The 23,117-nt window shown below is 38.2% G+C and overlaps 3 protein-coding genes across 3 annotated transcripts; 2 read left to right on the plus strand and 1 right to left on the minus strand.

Annotated features, from left to right (window-relative positions):
- The first annotated feature begins 807 nt into the window (after positions 1–807).
- LOC144090162 (alcohol dehydrogenase 1-like) lies at positions 808–6,964 on the plus strand. The gene is made up of 8 exons (XM_077621489.1): positions 808–963; positions 1,362–1,503; positions 1,584–1,671; positions 2,567–2,786; positions 4,262–4,522; positions 4,605–4,737; positions 6,127–6,265; positions 6,352–6,964. Exons 1-8 carry the CDS (start codon positions 823–825, stop codon positions 6,383–6,385), a joined length of 1,158 nt encoding a protein of 385 aa, XP_077477615.1. The 5' UTR covers positions 808–822; the 3' UTR covers positions 6,386–6,964.
- A 1,437-nt stretch (positions 6,965–8,401) lies between these two features.
- On the minus strand, positions 8,402–15,321 carry metap1 (methionyl aminopeptidase 1). The gene is made up of 11 exons (XM_077621093.1): positions 15,068–15,321; positions 13,920–13,971; positions 12,334–12,443; positions 11,990–12,050; positions 11,037–11,128; positions 10,866–10,949; positions 10,237–10,375; positions 9,602–9,733; positions 9,254–9,397; positions 9,099–9,164; positions 8,402–8,749 (listed from the first exon to the last, which is right to left on the minus strand). The coding sequence occupies exons 1-11, from the start codon at positions 15,182–15,184 to the stop codon at positions 8,583–8,585; spliced, it is 1,164 nt and encodes a 387-aa protein (XP_077477219.1). The 5' UTR covers positions 15,185–15,321; the 3' UTR covers positions 8,402–8,582.
- eif4eb (eukaryotic translation initiation factor 4eb) lies at positions 15,168–22,385 on the plus strand. The gene is given in 8 exon segments (XM_077621094.1): positions 15,168–15,317; positions 15,319–15,354; positions 16,621–16,733; positions 18,167–18,262; positions 18,342–18,405; positions 18,701–18,814; positions 20,909–21,048; positions 21,141–22,385. Coding segments are annotated over 8 exon segments (813 nt in total). The 5' UTR covers positions 15,168–15,182; the 3' UTR covers positions 21,256–22,385.
- The last annotated feature ends 732 nt before the right edge of the window (positions 22,386–23,117 follow it).

The raw sequence follows: 23,117 nt of genomic DNA on the forward strand, positions 1-23,117 counted from the left end.
ATGATGCTTTAACTTGTCATTGACATCTAAACTGTTAACTGATAATGCAAAAGTGAGTTTTGGGAGACATCTGACTTTCATACGCTGGAACAGTTGGCAGCGATAATGGTCAAATATACGTGGGCTGGGAAAGTCAGATATTTTTGGTGGACCGAGTGGTTTCTGAAATCGAGGGTTCAATCTTGGTGGGTTGCAACCTTCCTCTGTGGCGTTTACATGTTATTCATATGGCTGCGTTGGTTTTCTCTGGGTACTTCCTACATATCCCAAAAACATCTGTGGTAGGTTAATACATTCATTCATTTTCTGAACTGCTTATTCTCACAAGGGTCGTTGGGGATGCTAGAGCCTATTGTAGCTAACTTTGGGCACGAGGCGGGGGACACTAGTGGCCGCAGGGCACCAGGAGACGGGCAACCATTCACGCTTACACTTACACAAGCGGGAATTTATAGTGTTCAGCCCTGCATGTTTTTGGAATGCGGGAGAAAACCGGAGTACCCAGAGAAAACCCACGCATATCCGGGTAGAACGTGCAAATTCCACTCAGGAGGACAGACCTGCGTTTGAATGCAGGACCCCAGAATTGTGAGGCCGACACTCATCCACCGGGCCGCGCTGGTAGGTCAATTGAACATTCAAATTTACTTTACATATTTGGCTGGGATAGGATGAGTCACTATAAGAGAAAGTGAATGAATGAATTGATCAACAAATCTGGTATTTTGGTCATTTGTGGCATACAGAGGTCCGTAAGTTGCGTTTGTGCCATGCAGGACCTTTTATGGTCCTATTTTTTAATCATATCAGGGCTATCATACAATGTCCAAGATTATTGAGCTTTGTTGTTTTGTTTTTAAGGTCATCAAGTGTAAAGCAGCAGTGGCCTGGGAAGCAAACAAGCCTTTAGTTATTGAGGACATTGAGGTTGAGCCGCCGCAGGCCAACGAGGTCCGTGTCAATGTGAGTAAAAAAGAGGTCTCCACCTTACTTCTGTTTGTTACAAATTTATCTATGACAGATGAAATTAACTTTCAATGCTTTTTGCACAACTAGAGTACAATTAGAAAAACAGAAAACTTTGTAACACATATAAGTTATGAATCCACAGACAGCAGAGCCATTTCTCGGTCCGGGCCTGAATTTTAGATTACGGAAAACCAATCTGCTATGCATGACCTAGGGTTTCTAATTTGTTCCTATTTAGGATAATGCCATTTAGAATAGGCACTAAATATTTGCAACTTTTCCTCTGTGATGTGCCTTTTAATAGGGCTGCAATAAAGTAACCTACTACTACTACTACCACAACAAAGAATTCAACCAGTTGATTTACTAAAAGTATGTTCTGTTTGGAACAGATTGTGGCAACGGGCCTCTGCCGCACTGATCTCTTCTACCTTTATGAAACTGACAAAAAAGATCTCTATCCAATGGTTCTTGGCCACGAGGGAGCAGGCATTGTGGAGAGTGTTGGCCCAGGAGTCACCGAATTTCAGCCAGGTTAGTTTGTACTCTGTAAATGCCACATTTTAGTTTGTATATTATTTTTCACTTATACTTTGTTTTGTTCTTCTTTTCAGGCGACAAGGTTGTCCCCCTAATTGTTTCCCAGTGTAGGGAGTGTCGCTTCTGTAAGAGTACCAAGACTAACCAGTGCGAAAAAGCATGGTGAGCTCCATTATAATTGTTGAATGTTTAATTAATAATAAAATCTCTGAGCAATTAATCTGAGGCAGCCATCGCCGAAAATACAAATTCAATCTATTAAACTGAAAGAGGCTGAAAACAATCCAATGATCCATCTATTGCCGTTAATAGGTGTTTTTCAATAACCAATTTCCTTTTTTTTACAACCTACCTACGAGAACATGTACTTTGTAGCCTGGAATGACAGTGAATGAGATAAGAACTGTGTGGTCTGGTGGATGAGTGGTTAGTGTGTTGGCCTCACAATAGGAGACCTGGGTTCAAATCCAGGTCAGTCCACCTGGGTTCAAATTCAGGTCAGTCCACCTGTGTGGAGTTTGTATGTTTACCCTGCTCAAAGACTACTCAAAAGTAGTCTGGGAGCACCCTACCCTTTCCCCAAAATATTGTCATTTGACATTTTGTCCACGTCTGTAGCACCCAAACCTTGGTCTTGACAGATTAGTGAGAGCTAGCCTATTACAAATGTCAACAAAATGTAACTGACCTCTTTACAATGACCTAGATGGCTCATGAATTGTGCTCTGAGGTAACAACAACAGACCATCCATTGACATCGACTACCCAGGAAATAGAAAGGAAAAAAAGAAAACATGTATATTTGCATGATAAACACTTTAGCAATGTTCTGAAATAATACATACAAAATGTATTGCATTAAAAAAAACATTGAAACGAATAAAAGTCTTTTTAAAATTAGAACCCTATTTTTGTGGCAGGCATTAGGCTAGATGAATATTTTTTTATTTTTTTATGGCAACCTTGAAACCTAGATATTACTGTAAATGACAAACCCTCTCTTGAGCAGATGTAATATATACACTTGATTTGTAATCCTGGTTTATATCTTATCTAGGGATGTTGTTCCTCACAATGTGAGCAAAGCACCTGTCTCCAAGTTAAGCTGCAAGGGAAATAAATTGCTCCAATTTATGGGAATCAGTACCTTCTCGCAGTACAGTGTGATTAACCAGATTGCACTGGCCAAGATCGACCCAGCTGCTCCTTTGGACAAAGTCTGTCTCCTTGGCTGTGGAATCAGCACAGGATTTGGAGCAGCTGTCAATAATGCCCGGGTATGACATCAAAATCTCATCTATTTTTAAGCCAATATTTCCTGAACTTTATTTACATTTAAATTTTATAGGATTTTTTTTAAATAGTTTTTTGACACCGTAGTCTTCCAACTTGAATTGGGCTTAAATAGGTACTAAGATTACCTTAATGAATTATTGAGAATTATGAAGTTTAGGAATCAAATATGGTTTTCTTATATGAGGGACAGACGATGGAGTGCAGTACTTTTTATGGATTTTATACTAATTTGTGAAGCAACAATATACTAGGTAAGATTTTGATGCCCATGTTTGGTATAGGCCAGGGGTGGGCAAACTATTCCACAAAGGGCCGCAGTGGGTGCAGGTTTTCATTCCAACCTATAGAGAGGGCACCTTTTCACCAATCTGTTGTCCTACAAGTGCAATCGGTGATTGCAGTCAGGTCCTTCTTGTTTACTGCAGAAATCTCATTGGTTAAACTCTGTGCTGGATCAGTTGGAACAAACAGCAACGCACTCGTAACCGAACAAACACATTTAAATTAACTTTGATTAATATATACAGACACACTCAAGCATGCGTTTAATGTAACTTTACACAAAACTGAATTCTATTTTTTTTTAACCTTCTCCTGGCCGGGTTAGCTGTTTGCCACGCCTCCACCCTCACATTCGCTATCGATGGGCTGTTTGCTGTTGTATTCCCTTCAAAATATTTCAAAAATGATGCACACAAATGTCCTCACAATAAGATAACGCACGACCACTTGCCAACGAGAAGTAGTCTTGAATGAGCGATCGCGTGAGCTAACAGGCTAAGGAAGGAAAAACAGAACTGAAAAAATGCAACAGCTCAGCCTACCCACGTATTGATTGTGGGTAATGAAGTTTGATTCTGAGAAAGGGTGCCATTGGCTATCGGTGTTGTGTGCACGAGTATACTTCATTCGTGTGAAGAAATCGTTCAGTGCTCGTAGATATCTGTTATACACGAAAGAGATGCGGCAAAAAAAGACAGTGCGCTACAATGATAAAAAGCCTCTCATGTCATGGCCACCTGGCTTTCTCGCATCTCGAAATGTTTCTCGTATCTAGAGAGAATTATTTGCTCGAAATTTTCCTCGTATCTCGAGCATCTCGTAGGTAGAGCTGCTCGTATGTAGAGGTACCACTGTACTATGTTTGTTTAAAAAAATGACATGCTTGGCTCATTAGCTGCTATTGACAGTGCTTAACATTTAATCTATTTGAAGTTTATGGGTTGGCTGCGAATGAATAAAAATTCATGGTTTGGAAGTCTACTTGTGATCAGATCAATGAAATTCACAGCAAAAGATGATTGGACGGCAGATTAAATCTCAAAGAGTACAGATTGCACAACATCGTAACCATATCAATACGAGTATCCATGAAACACTATTTAGGATACATACTATTCTACATACATTTTGTCAATTAGCAATCGGTAGTGGCTTTTAATTTTCTTTATTTTAGGTGGAGCCAGATTCCACATGTGCTGTGTTTGGCTTGGGAGCAGTGGGCATGGCTGCAATCATGGGTTGCAAATATGCTGGCGCCAAAAGAATCATTGCTGTGGATATCAACGCAGACAAGTTTGATAAAGCCAAAGAGTTTGGAGCTACTGACTTTGTCAATCCAAAGGATCACGACAAACCTATAAATCAAGTGGTATCTGAGATGACTGGTGGTGGAGTTGACTACTCTTTGGAATGTGTTGGGAATGTACAACTTATGGTGAGGAACACTTGCGCTAAGAATGAGATAAAACTATTTTAATAGTCTTGTTGAATATTTAACAGAATGCCTATCTTTCTAGCGTGCGGCTTTAGAATCCTGTGTACCAAGCTGGGGTGTGAGTGTGATCGTTGGGTGGACTGACAAAGAAGATTTTTCTGCACGTCCAAATGATCTCATTAGTGGACGCACATGGAAGGGCTCCATGTTTGGAGGTAAGGGATTCTTCTTTATTTGCATTGGGACATGACACTATTAATTTCCAACATAATTAATTTTTCTGCATATGATTTGGAAGAGATAATTTAATCAAGGCATTCTGAGTCACGTGTCTTAACTCGGTGGTTGTCATTAACAGCAATTCAATTTATTTGAATAAACATTAGGCGAACTTTGGGATGAACATTAGCTTCCAGTCCAAATAGAATGGACCTCTACCACTGTCAATGGCATTTAAAGATGAACATTCACAGCCAGCCCTGCTTGTTTGAATGAATCTGATGTCATTGCCAATAACAGCAATAACAACAATAACAGAAAATGAATAAATTGTAGACCAGTTCCTTGTTATCTTTAAGGTAATCATGCTTAATTTCCAGTTGGTCACTTCATGTTCCTTGGTGAATTTCCGTTAATTTTAATGGCTATGCTGTTTTTGTCCCACTTTTTGATGATATTGGGGCATTCCCAGATCACTTCTTGTTTTTTTTAAATGCATTTTTTTAAATCCAAAAATAATTGCCACTAGTGAAGAATTTTGTTTTTTATAGGTGCGAGTTGAAATTCAATAGCAGTGAATGGAAACACTTTGTGGGAATTTATTGTGCCATTGGAAATGAAAGAGATTGTTGAAAATGTAGGGCGAAATGTTTATTATTTGGTGGCAGAATTGTACACATTTTAAGAAAAACTGTCTGATATTTGCCATGGAGCTTGATTTTGTGAATGTGTGAATTGGACATTTTTTTTAGGACAAAAAGCAACAACAACAACAAAAAAATGGAAATGAATAAAGTACCGGATGGTGTAGGGTAGGGGTGGCCAAGTCCGGTCCTTGAGAGCCCCTATCCGGTCTGTTTTCCATATCTCCCTCCACCAAAACACCTGATTAATCTGGATAGGTATCAAACTTCTGGACCGCTTGCTGATGAGTTCATCATTTGATTCAGGTGTGGTAGAGGAGGAAGATATCGAAAACAGACTGAATAGGGGCTCTCGAGGACTGGACTTGGCCACCCCTGGTGTAGGGTTTCACTTGCCTGACTTCAGTGGGGGCAAGCGTGGGATAAAATTTCATTTGGTGGTGGTATGATTGGGCGTGAGAATGGTGGAGAATGGTTCATTGCGTGTCCTACGGTTGACTGGCACCCAGTCGAGGGTGTGGTAAGCGTTTCACCCGAAGTTCGCTGTTATATGGTCCAGAAACCTCTGCAACCCTCGTGAGGATAGGCGGTATGGACGATTGATGAATAGAAATAAATGAGGCTTTGTTTTTCATCCAGAAACTAAAGGCTAGGGGCCTCAGTTAACTTGGAATTTTAGGGAACTCATGCAAAGGATTTTTTTTATTTGCTACATAGTATTTGTCCTCATTTCTTCCTCAGGCTTTAAGGGTAAGGATGGCGTGACACAAATGGCTAAAGCCTACATGGACAAGAAAGTGAAGCTGGATGAATTCATTACTCACAACATGCCTTTGGACCACATCAATGAGGCCATTGAACTGTTGAAGCAGGGCAAAGGGTACAAAAAGAATCCAATCATTACATTAAGATCATAATGCAGAAAAAGATAAAGATTGTGACTTTTGTATTTTTTTTTCTCCACAGCATCAGAACAATCCTCAGTGTCACTCCACAGTAAGCTTTGTATCAAGACTTAGATATTTTTCACTAAATTAGCACAAATGCAGTAATGATTGCAAATATTTGTACTCCAAAGACTTTTTAGAAAAAAAGAGATTAGTGAGGGCACTGATGCGGTCCGGTTGCAGGTTGTCTACCATTAAATAGCATTGTTTTAAAAACATTGGACCAAAGTGAAGATTTGCCAATTATCCGTTTAATGAAGCAGCATGTGTACGACTTTGTGTTTGGCTACATCACTGTCAGCAACAAAATATGATCTTAGGTTCCAAACACGACGTGTTTACATTTGGGTATTGTGCGAACAGCGTGCCATCACGAGGCTTTAGGTGGTGCTTCTTCAGATATTGCTCTACATATAAGAACTTAGGCTAAGGACAATATAACAGCCATATTTGCCTTCCATTTCCAAGTTGAAACAGGCTCTTTATCAAGACAACTCAAGGAGAACTTTCTGTACAAGTCACTGTTTCAAAAAGCTCCACCGTTCTCATTTATGTGTCCAAATTTTTAATAAAGACATGAAATGCAATGGCGTATTGCAATTAATTAAAAAAAAACAATGGTTACCCTGTGACTTCTGGATTCGCTCAAGAAGGATCGACATGGTTTAAAATGAGAACAATGTCCATGCTGACTCATTTTATGATGAAAAACTTTCTTTATCGCAAAAAGCATATTTCAAAGAATTAGTAGTTATTTTCTATGGGAAAATTTGATTTTAGATACGAGTAAATTGACATACGAACTCGGTCCCGAAACGCATTAAGCTTGTAACTCAAGGTATTACTGTGGTACAAGTACAATCCATTTGAAATGAGGACACTCACCGTTCAAATGGATTGGACGTCTATTACCATACCATACAGCTAGTGTCAAATGTTACCTACTTTTCTGCTATAATTGGCCAAAAAACGTGGATGTAGGTCATCTTTTCACCATCTCTAAATGTGCAAGTTATCTACCTTACTTTGTAAATTTTTAGTGTGCATATTTCATTTTTCAATGAGAATAGAATTATTAATTTTGAACAAGTGAGCCACACAATCTTGTACTATCTAAGTTTCAATGACAGGCTAATATATACAGTTCTAATATAATTCAATTTCATCTAAGGATTTTACACATCAACGATTCTTGTTTATTTCTAAGATTAGAGCGTGTTTTGTTGACAGAACCAGAAGAATGTTCAATTCTAGTTTTAACCTTCATAGCCCCAACTCGAGATTTATTTTAATCTTCATTGAATTATTTAGGCCATACAGCGCTCTGATCCTAATTACATATGTAAACACAATATTATTACTGTATGTCTTTTTCCTTTTCCATGAGGTTGATTATCATTTTTTTGTTTTGCTTTGCGTGTTTAAAACTTTTCAATTTTCTTTAATAAAGAAGTGCTAGCCATGACACACAGCAACATTATTTTGGGCATTAAGATGGTGTAATACTGTATAGGGAACACGTTTAGGAATTACATTAATCAGGACACAACTCTATTCTTGAGCCAAAAGATAACTCAACTAGATCTATAAATTCTTTTTTTTACAAGCTAAAAAAAGGATTTGGAGTATCATAAATTGAAACTGGAATATTTCATTCATCTTTGAAAGTTTTAAATATTTTTTTTAAGTTACAATGTCTTATATGTATAATTATATCTACCACTTATTTTTGTAGGTTATAAGTATATTGCCCTCTAAGAACAGTATTGTAAATATATTATTTTGCAAAGTATTATTTTATATATAAACAATAAACAAGCAAACCATGATTTGTTCTTCACAAGGGAATAAAAGCTCCGTTGAATAAAAAAACAAAATCTTTTGCATTGCGGATAGTGCCGCCTAGTGACCACCTCGGGAATTTTTGATCACCGTTCCTGCAGCATCCTTTTTATCCGAATTATTCATCCTGATGACTGAAAAAAATCCCTTTCATAGTAAACATTTTTAATATTTTCTTCATGAGAAATAAAACCACTTCACCGTCAAATCAATCCAGATATGACACATTCAAGTACATCAATTTAATTTGAGGGCCGATATTTAATTGAAGAGCCACAGTAAACGTAAACTCCAGGAACAGTATTTTCTTGTTTGAACATGTGTAAGCCCGTACAAGAAACCCAGACACGCTGGATGTCACAACGTCCACTTAGTCCAGTCCTCGTTGCATGTGTGTGGCAGTATGGTTTAGACTTGGCTCAGAAAATGAGCCTGACCATTGTCTTCAAGGCGGCGGGTAAGGATTTCACAGCCTGTCTCTGTGACCAGAAGGGTGTGTTCAAACTGGGCAGAGCGCTTCCCATCCCTGGTGACTGCTGTCCAGCCGTCGGGCCAGGTCTCATCTTGCCAGCCACCTGAAATGTTAAATGTATACTCTTGTATAATGGCAACCAAGCGGGTGAGTGGTTAGCGCATCGGCCTCACAGTGGGGACCTGGGTTCGAATCTAGGTCAGTCCATCTGTGTGGAATTTGCATGTTTTCCCCAGACCTGCGTGAGTTTTCTCCGGGTACTCCGGTTTCCTCCCACATTCCAAAGACATCCATGGTAGGCTGATTGGACACTCTAAATTGCCCCAAGGTATGAGTGCGAGCGTGAATAGTTGTTTGTCTCCTTGTCCCCTGCGATTGGCTGGCCACCAATTCAGGGTGTCCCCCACCCTTAGTGAAGATAAAGCGGCTCAAATGCATCAATTGAGACTTACCTTCACATATCATGGGTTCAATGGTAAACACATGGCCCGGCTTCATGACACCAACTGCTTTGTTTTCTGGAAAGGGATACGTGAAGGTCGAAATTATTTTAATAAGCAGATAACTGAAAAGCTCTTCAATATTTCCTAATGTTAGTGCAACTTACTGGCATAATGTGGCACATTTGGAGCAGTATGGAAAAGCCTGTGGATGCCATGGCCGCAGTAGCTACGCACCACAGAGAAGCCATTCGCCTGAGCGTGCTTCTGAATTATGTTACCAAGCTCTCTGTAGCGGATGCCAGGCTTCACTGTATGGGGAACGTTAGCAACATTAGACAACTCTTCCTATTGCACATCGACTAAATACGCCCATGAGTAAATATTCACACTTGCACATAATCATATGAAGCAACAAGAGACAACTATACAGGTAACTATAAATCCAACGCAAAAATGTAGGCCATAATAACGGGTGGAAATGTGGCGAGTAAAAAGAAAAGTCCAGTCCTTACCAGAGTCAATAGCTTGCATAAGGCATTCATAGGTAGTCTGAACTAGTTTCTTTGCTCCTTCGTCCGCATCTCCAACATAAAAGGTCTCATTGAGGTCCCCATGGAAACCGTTGTGGTAGACAGTGATGTCCACTGCAGGAAAGAGAAGAAAGACTGTAGATTGATTCCATTCCTCCATTTTGCCATGTAACAAAGAAGCAGTGTGCATAATAGAACCAATTTCAGCCCATAGGACAGAACTGCGAGAAATAAGCAAAGCAAAATAGAAGGCAGGTAATATGAATGGAGGAACGCCGCTGTGAAAGGTTAATAACATCATTTGTCTTGTGGGATCATGCTGGTCACTTGATGGAAAGTCATTAAGACGACACTAGGAGAGGGTCTATTTTAAAACATTAAGCTGAATATTCATTTTAAAAAAGAAAAAAAGGGCTTTCTTAGACTAAGACTTAAACATTTGGGACACGCTTCATTGAAGTTAAATGTTCATTTAGTCTACAAGATAATTTTTCATAAATGTATCATTTTTCATATTATTCCAAAACACTTTGAAGGAGATGGGCTGGAAATTCATACTTGCACAAAAGGTCAGTACAAACGGGCACCATGAAGATGCAAATGTGAATTGAGCATACCATTAAGAATATCACCATCTTGTAGTGGTCTTCTGTCTGGGATTCCATGACAGATAACTTCGTTGACAGATGTGCAGCAGGATTTGGGGAAGTTGTAATAGTTGAGTGGAGAAGGGTAGCAATTTCTTGTAGTACAAGCCTGAACAGAAAAAAAAAACAGTGTAAGGAGGGAGTTGTCTTATCTTTATTGCACAATAGAACAAAAATACTTTTTAAAATTCATATTTCATATTTTCTTTTAAGGTAACAGTTACTTTCATATTTGAATAAGGAGGAAAGTAATGTATTTATTCACAAAAGTTTGAAGTTTCAAATTTGAAACAAAAAAAGATGTGTTATCGCGATAATTATTGACAGACTGATTTTTTTTTATCGTGATAACAATTTGTTTACATATCGCCCAGCTCTAACTACAATGAAACAAAACAATGGAAATGTCAGGTGTAGTATAGCGAGTATGTGCATTAAAGTATGACAGAATTGCAAGCTAAAAAGCCAGTGTATAATCTTTTGGTTTCTCCTCATCAAAAATTCCTAATTTGAAAATAAAGGCTCTCTGGTCCGAGATTGATGAATTTTAAAGCGGCTCTTCCATACAAATGTCAATAAATAACTGTGTGCTCGTGTACCAGATGTACTGCATGGTCAATTTCTTCTGTTGTAACGCCAGGTTTCACCATTACAGCTGCGATATCCAGAACTTCTCGTGCCAGCTGCAATTAACAATCCCAATGCATAATAAATGAAAGGGTTACCATGACATCAAGGGCTGTCGGTACATGTAAAACAAAAGATAATACCTTGCAGACCACTCTCATGGCTTCAATGTCCTCAGGGGGGAGAATCTTGATCTGCGATGTTCCCTTCAGAAACTGCTCAGATTCAGACATCCCTGTGGAAAAAAGGTACTATCATTAGAATTAGTAGTATTTAGATGTGACTTATGTCATTTAATAGTCCTTTTTCTTCCTGTTTTTGTCAGTCTTGCCTACTCTGACTCAAACTTGCTCGTAGAGTTTATCTTGGGCAGAGGAAGAATCAGTCTATAGTTTAAGCGAGTTATCAAGAAATGGCAGTTCTAGACTGAAGTATCACAGTGCAATCTGTGAAATTTGTAGTACAACAATTTCCAACTGGATATTTACATTTTAATCACAGATACGATACCGCGAGCATTTAAAGGGTCTTGTTTGATCAAAGTATTGGAGTCATGAGGTATTTAGTGATCAATTTATGAAGTCATCAAGAAGATTGCTCTATGAACATCAACAGTTGCTTGGCAACAGTGAGTTTTAACTTTAGGTTATGCACAGTCTAGGCCTCCTTTAAACAACCCCAAAGGACCACAACGTGAGCGCCATAATCAAGTGTTGCTTAAGCTTTAAGAGAGTAGCTCAAAATTAATGCCCTAAATACTTTCTTGTTCACAATTTCTATTTTGTACTGGTTTAAGTGAAAACAGACAATTAGTAATAGTGCAAAAAATATTTTGCACCAGTTTGATGTCAGCACCACGGGAGAATGAAAAGACATTGTAACCATGGCTACCTGTGTAAGGATCTATGCGGGCAGATGACAGAGGTGTAAGTTGCCATGGTAACATTAAATGAATTGCTAAGAGAATGTTAAGACATGTTACAAGTATTCGAGGGATAGAAATTGCAGCAAACAGAGTTGCTAACAATTGTTGAAAATGAATGACTATTAATTCTTCATATCAAATCATATTATTGCAAATAATGGAATCTTTTACCTCTAGGATGGTCAGCATAGTCAGGTCTTTGGATTTCACTGGGCACAAGCCGCAAAGGTGTCTAAAATGAAAAAAGAAAACACGTTAGCCTAAATGATTTGAATTATAGTACATGTCATTTTCTTATTTTAAAAAGAATCTTAGTCTTGATTGTTTATTTTTTTACTAAAAGACTCAGTATGTACTTTATTATTGAATAAATACCAGTCCATGAGACATCTACTTTTCATTCAAATCGACACGCTAGTCTTAGTTCAGTGGTTTTCCGACAAATAAGAAAAACATATTGTTTAAATGTTTTGAATTGTTACTTAAAATGTTATAAGATGTATAGATGTACTCACCAACGGGTAGTAAGGGTGAAGTTTCCCTGTGTACCGGTAGCCAGGCCATGGGTCTGTGTTGATGTCTTTCTCTACACAGTTCTTACATTCATTCTGGTGCTTGTCCTCCTCTGACAAAACAAAACATGGTCTCTAAGTCTTATTACTGATTCCTATGACCTTGCATTATTAGTCTACACACAAAACTAATGTAATTGTACACAAAAATATTCAGCTTTGATATTAATGAGTCTTTTGGGTTCATTATGAAGGAACATGGTTGTTTTTCAATAATAAAATGATTCCATAAAAATACAACTTGCCTAATAACTCTGCACTCCCTGTAATAGTACTATGCTGCCTTCATGTGGTGTCGTAATTATGGTAAATACCAGTTCAAATGGCGGAGAGCAAACGAGGAGACGTGAATAAGAAGGAACTTTAATATTTTAGGAGTGATCAGCAATTTGCCTGATGCTTTGACGAATTAACAATTGCATAATAACGTACGTAGCATAAACAGCTATGAAATTCCTTTTTTTCCGACCAAGTATTTGTAATCAGTTTTAGTTTTATGTAGGATGATGAATACAGGTTGAAATACAGGTTGGCAGTCATAGTTGCTTACTTGTTGAGTAGTTGACTACTTGCATACAGTACAGTCGTACCGCTACTTACGAAATTAATTGGTTCCAGAACTTTTTTCGTAACTTCAAAATTTTGTAAGTAGGTGTACTTTGTCTTTAAAAAAATCAAGCATATGAAAACTTGCCCTGCGCCACTGAAATAGTTCCCTCTGCGGCCGTTATAATGGGAGATGTCATACACGCGTCTGACCGCCAGATGGCCGCAAGAGCCCGTTCTACTGAAAGTCGTCCACTTTGTAGTACTACATTTTAGACTTTTACGTGTGCCCTGTGTGTGTGTGAAAATATGTGCCGCGTTGCATTTGTCCGTTTGTCGCTTAATAAGGGGAATTGCAATCATTAATAAGGAGAGCATTTAGCTGAGGTGGACAGGTATCATGAAGAGAGAATCATGAAACATGGGTAGTGGTTGTTGTGAGACAGCCAATTGAATTGAATTGAATGCTTTTATTGTCATTGAGATAGAATGACAGCAATGAAATGAGAGCCCAGAAGAGGGTAGCGATGTGCTAAAGTGAGAGTCAATGCATCCGCGACAATATTTTCAAAATAAAATAACAGATAAGGAAATGCATTTGGGTGATTTCGTAACTTGAGTCACTCATTTGCATATAAAAAAATCGTAACCTGAAAATTTCATACCTAGGGGCATTCGTAAGTAGAGGTATGACTGTATATGCCATTGACGGCAGCATTTACTGGTACCACGAGATAACTTGACCCATAACCCATCATGTAATGCCACCTAAGGGGTGGTGGAGGTGGTTGGAGATGTGATGATAAATTATATATGATGCACACCCATAAGTTAGCAGAATGGATGGAGGGATATTAATAAGGTTATGTGGTGAGAGTAGCACGACAACATTATAATGTGTTAGGTGTATACAAAGACTCTGGTGTGCTGCCTAAACAAATGCTCCTTAAAACTAACTACTCCCTGGAACCATTGATACTTACTTGCTTTTTTGTGTAGCATCTTGTGAGATGCCCAGCTCCCTTTGAAACATTCCTGGGTATTAAAAGGTAACATTGCATTAGTTTGACATGTTTTTTCAGAACAATTAATATCATTTTATCAGGTTTGCAAGACAACTTGCGACTCCATATTCTGATATAATAATTATTTTGACCCTACATAACAATTATTGATATACGGGTCAGGAAATCAATCTATAATACATCTATTAAGGAGGAATAAGATATTTCTTAAAGAATTTTTCTCCACCATAGCAGACAATTTGAACGCATGCTAAAGTCTTCCCTACACACTATGAGAATAATTCTAATGTTCATTCACCTGCTCCCAGTCAAAATGATTTGGTTATATAGCATTATAAAAGTAAGTCTATATAAGTCTAGAAGATTTTGGTAGGAATCGATTCCTTAACCCTCCGAGATCGAGAATTACAGTGCCATTAATGCTCAGGTAAAAATAAAAATTAAATAACAGTTTGACATGGAGCCATCAACATTTTGTAATGGTATGGTTTTCAAAATCTCCCCAGTTTTGGCATCCATGGACCACGGAAAACTGATGATACGGTTGCATTATTTTGAAGCTAGAAAATGTGTTTATAAATGCTTGAGCACTGATATTCTGGCATCAGGATGGCTAATAAATCATTATTTTTACAGGCCATGTTAAACAATTTTAACACAGTATACAGAATTATATATAAGCTTTGGAAAATGGTGAAAAAATGCCAAAAAGAGTCAGGACCTATAGGGTCAAAGAGTGACATCTTTTAAAGCGATACATCAATTATCAGCAGGATCTTATCGTCAATCGGAATATAATTTATCACGATATAAAATAATTTCAATATATCGCCACTTCCCCAAACCTCCCACCCCTAATCATGGTAACAAAATCTTTGGCCAACCAGTCAAGGGTTATTTAGGTTAAGCACTCCTCGTAACGGATGTAGTATAATTATTTGACAACTAAATTAATACCGTCAAACTTATTTCCAAGCTCACGTGCAAACCCTGGGCTTGCTCTTTAGCATGACAGCTAGCTGCATAGCGGGCTTATGATAACAGGGCCCCTTGCGACACAGAAACAGTGATCTTTATAAACAGGCGAGACCACGGAGAAGTTTTACCTGGGAACAGAAATAGGAGCCTTGAATGCCAAGTTTGATACACGTGGGACATTGAAGTTTGGCGTCTTTTCTGCAGCATTCCGTCTCGCACACCCTTCTCTCTTCTGTGCTCGCCATGCCTCAGTCTGCCTACTGGAGGGGTGGAGTCCCGGACTCCCGGTGCCCAAGCAGCCAGCCAGATGCCGCACAACGCGCATGTCTGAAGCGTTCGGTCACGCTGCTCCGTCCGCTCCAATCAAGTGTAACTTTCCCCAACGCAGATTTGTAAAATGGCGACCGCCGAACCGGTGAGCACTTTCTCCAAAAACTTCAAAAACACTTGTAGTGAGAGCAATTTGACGTAGACTTTGTCGTTCGCTCGTATGATCGGTAACCGTGACGTGTTGACTGCCCGTCGTTTGAGCTTCAAATAGCTGTGCTTTACTGCGACCGAAGCGCAACGGCAAAGAAGTATGGAGACCTCGCAACTTTTAAGCTGACGTTGAAGACTCGCTGTACACTTTGCTCAATACTAGCCTTTAGGGGTAACCTAAACTGCTCTGGGATTTGGTCAAAAAACACTCAAACTGCAAACCATTAGTCTGCAGTTTCAACATAAACTTAATTCGGCGTCTCGAGTATTTAACATTAAACCCTGTTATTGCTCTCTCGTAAAACAAGTTAACGCTCTTATTCAATGACCTCGCCGCCGATTTCTGTTTCAGTGACTCATGTTGTATTTAAAGAGTCGAATTAAACCTTTATAGCGCATGGAATGATGTTTGGTCGTTAGAAAACTAAAATTTAAACCCACAAGCTCCTGGCGTCCACTTACTTGGACATCACATTTTGGGTCATTTAGGCCAGAGGTCCCCAATCACCGGTCCGTGGACCGGGGACGCTCCGCGAGTCACCTGGTGCTGCTCCGTCAGAGAAATAAATATTAACGCTTTCAATCTCACTCTCCTACTTGAAATGAGAAAATTTGTTATAATTATAATTTATAATTGCTATTATGTTTGTGACAGCGATAGACGTCCAATTCATTTGACGAGGCGGGTGGATTGGCAGCGAATGAATGAATGTTTATTTATTCTCATCTCATTCTCCAAGTTGCAATACACTGGATGTCTACAAGTAATAAATTAATTTGCGCGAGGTTACATTTTGGCTAGAGGAGTATTTTTTAACTCACTGCCATTGACAGCACTAGACATCCAATCCATTTGAAGTTGGAGGGTTGGTTGACAGTGAATGAATGAATGTTCATTGATGCCACCCTTCCCTTCCAAGTATATTGGATGTTTAATTGTGACAAACTAATTAGTGGGAGGGTGTATCTTGACCAGAGGAAGACAAAAATATATATATTTACATACATGCATATACATATGCATATACATACTATATTGTACAGCACTATTCGATGTGTTTAAAATGATTAAATCCAAACAGAATAGCTCGGTAGAATTGTTCTTAAATTTCAAAAGTGAGCTGCAACATTGTGACGGTAGGGAAATGTGGGATTCTTAGGTGAAAGCACCTAATAAACTGACAAATTAACTGCTTTTCAGGAAACTACTCCAAATCCATCCCTGCCTGAAGAGGGTGGAGCTGAACAAGCAAAAGAGACTGGTCAAGAAATTGTAAGCCCTGAAGCCTACATCAAACACCCCCTACAAAACAAGTAAGGCTCTACAGCACAGTGAGAAATATAATGTGACATCTGTCAAATGTAATGTGATATACTTAAACATGGCAACGTGTCAAAAACACATTTATTCACACAATATTATCATGAACGTTGTTTTGGCGATATGAATTCAATTGAATGCTTTTTTAGTCATTAAACAAGTATAATGTGATTTAAAGTATATTCAGAGTATTCATAGTGTCCTAATGAGAAAACAAACCAAATGGGTGTCTGGACTAGGCACAGAACAGCATCAGATTCGGACAGTTTGATAAACTTGATTAAAAATATTGTGGTTTGGTTTTTGGTATTGCTATTGCAGCACTAAAATGTTTTATTTCCTCCACTATATTTAGGTAAATAATGTGAGATTTTTTTTTTTAAACCTAAACATGTTAAATGACCAAATCTGAATAAACTGATGTAAAAAAATACTCAAGTTAACAACATAAAGCATCAAAGCACTATAAAAACTGAATTTACAATTTACTACTAAAACTGGTAGAATACTGCATACTTGGGGGATTTAGGATCCAAGTCAGATCTCACCCTTGGCTACGTTATAACTGATAAAGGATGTTTAATCAAGCGCCCATCCCTAATTTTGTTCGGACGTGAGTGCACTCACAATGTCAGGATTAATTGGAATAGAAACCAGAGCAAACTCAACAGTTTGTACTAGCAGCATCCAGGTGCATCCTGATTACTCATTTGCTGTAAAGCTCAGTGTCTTTGACTTTTTGCAACCTCCTTTTTACCTCTTTCAATGCCACTGACAATAATGAGAGATGAAATCATCCTTCTGCTGCTGTGTGTTCCACACTGGTTTATTTGTAGTAGACATTCAATCAATTTAAAGTGGGAGGCCATGTTGGTTTTTGGGCATTGGTTTTGTTCATCCAATGAAATGTCGCAGTGCTCTGCCCAACTCGCCCCACAGACAAATGAGACGCAAGTGAAAAATGTCCTTATAATTCTATCTGTATTTGTTTGTATCTAAATTACCTTATTTTAAATCATCTTTCAAAGTGCCTCTCTACCACTTGACGGGCAGAATTTAGGGGGTGGCTTCCACACTTGGGGCCCCCAGCCTTTTGGGGGCTCGATTTACGCTATCAAGGGGGTGTGGAAGATTGAGAGAAGTTTATTAAAAGAAAATGTAAGATTATGTGCGGAGCACTAATTCAGTCACAACCCCCCCACCACCCTAACTCAGTCAGGTGTCTGTAGGGACCCACAGACGAATAAAGGGGGCCCGTGAGTGACCAGAAATGCCAGGGCCGATTTTTTTTTTGGTTCCAGTCCAACTCTGGCTGCCACCCTCCGACTTCAATTGGATTGGACATCAAGCGCCTTCAATGGCAGCCAATGACTTAATGCAGAGCCTCTTTACATTTATGCAAATGTTTCTATTTATACCCTAACAGATGGTCTCTCTGGTTCTTCAAGAATGACAAGGCCAAAACATGGCAGGCCAACCTGCGACTCATCTCCAAATTTGATACAGTTGAAGATTTTTGGGCGTAAGTCGCAAAATAGTTGTTCAGTAATCTACTGAAATTCTAGTTCACATGAGTTTACTAGTGTATTATTTATTTCCAGTCTGTACAACCATATCCAGTTGTCAAGCAATCTCATGTCAGGCTGCGATTACTCCCTTTTCAAGGTGTGTTTGATCGCTCCATGTACTTTATTATTATGCTGATTTTTTTTATGTTTGTAATGTTTTTAGTTTTATTTTCTGGTTGCTTCAGAAAAACTAGAAAAAATAATCATGATCATAATCTTGATAATTGACCCTTTGCCTAGAAATTTTTGTAGCGGATTCAAATTTAACCCCTATCAATCAATTTTAAAAAGACATGCTGCATGTCATGAGAACATTCAATATTTTTGAAATTGACAATTGAGTTCAATGTTAAACTATAAATTTTACACCATGGTAATAATGTATGTTGCAGGATGGAATTGAGCCCATGTGGGAGGATGAGAGAAACGTTCGTGGAGGACGCTGGCTGATTACACTCAACAAGCAGCAGAGAAGATCAGACCTAGACCGCTTCTGGTTAGAAACTGTAAGTTTGCACAATTGACTATGAGATCTATCTCACACTTCACGGTGGAAAATTTCTTACCACTACTAGCTTTAATGCTCTAGTTACCTTTTTCAGAGCAATCATTTTTAGGCCAAACAGAAAATAGTAGGAGACAGTCTGTACAGTCGTACCTCTATTTACGAATTAATTGGTTCCAGAACTTTTTTTCGTAACTTGGATTTTTTTTGTAAACAGAGCAGTACTTTACATTTAAATTCTGTAACTCGTTCCATGGTCCTCAAAAAACTACCAACTAAACCCTTTAAAAACTATCAAAGTGTCCCACCGTTGTTTAAAAGATGTGAGAAACGGACCAAAATTAAAGAAAATGATAAGAAAATTATTTATTAATGTCTTAAATTAAATAACAAGTGTTGCACCCTGCATTTTATCTTGAAACACAGGGAGAAATAATCACAATAGTGATTCTTGTTGCTTCTTCAATCCAGCATTACTGTTATATTTATCAACACAAAAACCCATAATAAACAATTACACCTATATATATATATATATATATATATATATATATATATATATTAGCAACACATTAGAACCCAAAGCATAATGTACAATTACACCCGTTCAATATACGGTCATAACTTGTTTTATCTTTTCTTTTTACAACTTCGAGAAGTACTTCTCAACTATTCAACAGGGTAAACAATGAAATATCAATAACATAAATTCCTTGCCGTGACCGTCATAGACACTCTACTAATAATTGTAACGGTGATGGCGGCCGAAGGTAGCGCACTGAATGTTACATAAATGTGCATGACACGGGACTCGCACATTCAAAAGTAAATAAACATTACTAAACATTATCTTCTCTCTCACACGCTAAACAGTGTATATTGCAAACCACAAACTGAACCGGCCTCTAAAACAACCAGCATACCTTGAAACACAGGGAGAAATAATCACGATAGTGATTCGTTGTTGCTTCTTCAATCCAGCTTTACTGGTATGAAGAAAAATCTCCCGTGTTGGTCAAGCCACTTGCATAAGGCATCAACAATCGAACACCGACATACACTTTAACACGTCACACTTGCAATGTGGATCAAGACATCAATAATCGAATACCGATAAACACTTGAGCATGTCACACAAGCATGCAAAAACATCTATTCATGCAGTAGTACAGGAAAGTACAGAGGAGGCTAATGTTAGCACACGAATGCATGCACATAAACACATCTCAACAACTTCAAATTATGAATTCATAACAACTTGGCATTAAATAGAACTTCAAAAGACTAACAGTCTCTCCATCTCGTCGCTTTTAATGCTTCCTTCTGCTTCAATATCATAGAGATGGTAGTAGGTGGGTTACGGCCGGCCGTATTGCTTTGCAATATCTGTCAACTGCACGCCACTTTCTTATCTTCTGTTTTATTCCACCAATAATTTAAAAAAACTGATGACAAACGGCGGTCAAAAGAGAGTTCTTGTTTTTGTGGGCGGGTCCAAGTTGAAGTAAAGCAGTCCGCAATGTTACCAGGACAATTTCAAAATAAAATAACAGATACAAGAAATCCATTTACGTTTTGGGGGATTTCTTAACTTGGATCTTGTTTTTGTATCTTGGAAGGGTAATTTGGATATCAAAGGGTTTCATAAGCTAAAAATTTCTTACCTAGAGGCATTCATAAGTAGAGCTACGACTGTATATCCAAACCAAGGTTGTACACGGGTGGGGAAAAAGCCGTAGAATTATTCAGAACATTTTAGTGAGCAACTGCTTAAACGGGCAGAAAACATATTGTGTACTTTGCAGAGGAAATAGTTCTGTTTAACAAATGGAGAAAAATAACAGCAGTCTTTTTTTAATAATTTCGTTTACCCCAGATGGACTCAAACATGATAGCAGCCTCTCAATCTTTGCATAGGTTGAACTTGGGGATTTTGGACATTTTGTTTTTGGCAAGTTGTTGAAAGTATTTCTTCAGTGTATAATATTGTGGTATCAAAAATTGGAATACTATATCAAATTATTCATTTTTTGTAGTAATTGGTCTTTCAAACCATTTTCATCCAATTCCATAAATATTTCTCTTCCTTGTTCAGCTCTTGTGCTTAGTTGGAGAGGCCTTTGATGACTACGGTGATGACGTTTGTGGAGCTGTTGTCAACATCCGCACTAAAGGAGATAAGATCGCTGTATGGACATCAGATTGTCAAAGCTTTGATGCTATAACACACATAGGGTGAGGAATGAGCTGAAATGTTTGTATTCTTACAAATGATACACAAACCCCAGCTGTCGTCAAACTTAACTATTTTTCCCCCCTGTCCACAGGAGAGTTTACAAGGATCGGTTGGGACTCCCCACGAAGATGATTATTGGCTACCAATCCCACTCTGACACTGCAACCAAAAGTGGCTCCACCACCAAGAACAAATTTGTTGTTTGAGAAGAACCCTTTGTGGTCTCTTTTCAACTTGTCAAATTTATTGGTCGTGCATATGTTTACTTTACTTCAAAGACTGCGCAATGCAATCCAAGACTACATGCCAAATGTTTCCATAGCCTCCCAATCACTTAGACCACATAAATATTTTAATGTCAAAACTAGGACTGGGCACATTTTATTTGCGATTATTTGCCATACAGATTAACTGCGATTTATCACATTGTCATACACACAAGCCGATAATTAATTTCAAAAATAGTATTTGGTACACTTTTGTTATAAAAACCAATAGAAATTTATCTTTTAAGGAGGGCTCGGTACATTTATGGCGATGAATTGCCCAATATTAACTGTGATTAATCACATCGTAGAAACAATTTGATGAATAATTCAAAATTAGTATTGAGCACACTTATTTTAAATATGCTGCCACATTAAAGAAATATCAATTCATTTTGATTTATTGGCAATTAGGTAATGTGTGTTAGGAAATAAATATCTGTGTTAACTATTTTCGAGTTAACTAGCCCATTCTTAGTCAAAACACTAACCCTGTTCGCATGGACATTGGAATATAATTCACCTTATTACTAGAAATGTGTTAGTTATTATATCTCTGAACAGTATAAGTAAATAATGACATTGGAATGCAATTTGGATGTAACTCCATATTAGGTCTTAAATAAAATGGATTATAGTTTGAATGGTTCAGCAAATATTGCATCTAATGTGATCATTTCAAAAGAAGCAGGTTTTGTTCAGTTTTGGGTTATTGCTGGCCATGTAAACATATCCACTGTGTTCTATTACTAGAGCTTACCACTTCATGAATGCTCTAAGTAAGAAAAAAATATATGAATATTACTTGTAATTCCTTTCTTTTTTTCCCAGTTACAGTCAGTCCTGAAATGCAAAAATGTATATTTTTTTGCCATTTTCTACAGCATGAGTGGTTTTGCTGTAATTGTGTAAGAAATTAAACCCTTTAATTTATTCATGCCTGCATATTGTTCAATTAGGAAAAAAGTTTTACTTTTTTGCCCTGACTGTTGCATGTAATCACGCTTCTTAGTCTCTATATTTGATGACTGATATTCTTTTGGGTTATGATTAAAACAGGAGTTTTGCAATGGCTTGAAATGTCACTTTATTCAATGTATACATTCTTTAATCTTCAAATTGTTAGATATAATGGTAATTTAAAGCAAAAGTTAATGCCTTCCCTCACGCACGTACAAATAATTATTAGGGACGTCCCCAATTCGATCAAGTGATCGGAAATCAGACTTGATGACGTGATTTTCAGAGGATCCTGACTCATGCAAAAATAGGTGTATGTGCTGCCAATGTTGGCCAGGAGACATAATCTCCGCGGCTTGTCCTGGGTAGGCCCCGCTCGCAGCCTCCTCCCAGAAAGACGTGCACAGAACACCAGGGTTTAGCTCAGACACTCAATATCTAGACCAGGCAGACCATTCAAAACACTGTATAACAATAAGTTTAAATTGTTCAATTTAGTCACTTTTGTTGTACCTACTTGTTGACTACTACTTATTTATTTATTACTTGTTTATCCATGATTATTATTTAGTGATTTATCTGGTGGCGGCCCGGCGAATGAGTGGTTAGCGCATTGGCCTCACAGTTCTGTGGTCCTGGGTTCAAATCCAGGTCACGTCCACCTGTGTGGAGTTTGCAAGTTCTCCCTGGGCCTGCATGGGTTTCCTCCGGGTACTCCGGTTTCCTCCCACATTCCAAAACCATGCATGGTAGGCTGATTGGACACTCTAAATTGCCCCTAGGTATGGGTGTGGCTTGGTTGTCTCTCTCCTTGTGCCCTGCGATCGGCTGGCCACCGATTC

The sequence above is a fragment of the Stigmatopora argus genome, chromosome 15 (assembly GCF_051989625.1).
Source record: "Stigmatopora argus isolate UIUO_Sarg chromosome 15, RoL_Sarg_1.0, whole genome shotgun sequence".
NCBI classification, from domain to species: Eukaryota; Metazoa; Chordata; class Actinopteri; order Syngnathiformes; family Syngnathidae; genus Stigmatopora; species Stigmatopora argus.

What these genes read in the sequence shown, in the direction of transcription:
- metap1 (XM_077621093.1), bottom strand. Translation starts at nt 15,184, where the DNA reads ATGGCGAGCACAGAAGAGAGAAGGGTGTGCGAGACGGAATGCTGCAGA. An exon ending in TTCACCCTTACTACCCGTTG is followed by an intron (nt 12,051 to 12,333) that starts GTGAGTACATCT and finishes TTTTCATTTTAG; the next exon opens with ACACCTTTGCGGCTTGTGCC. An exon ending in TGAACCCATGATATGTGAAG is followed by an intron (nt 8,750 to 9,098) that starts GTAAGTCTCAAT and finishes TTAACATTTCAG; the next exon opens with GTGGCTGGCAAGATGAGACC.
- LOC144090162 (XM_077621489.1), top strand. Translation starts at nt 823, where the DNA reads ATGTCCAAGATTATTGAGCTTTGTTGTTTTGTTTTTAAGGTCATCAAG. An exon ending in TTGGGAATGTACAACTTATG is followed by an intron (nt 4,523 to 4,604) that starts GTGAGGAACACT and finishes CTATCTTTCTAG; the next exon opens with CGTGCGGCTTTAGAATCCTG. An exon ending in CTGTTGAAGCAGGGCAAAGG is followed by an intron (nt 6,266 to 6,351) that starts GTACAAAAAGAA and finishes TTTTCTCCACAG; the next exon opens with CATCAGAACAATCCTCAGTG.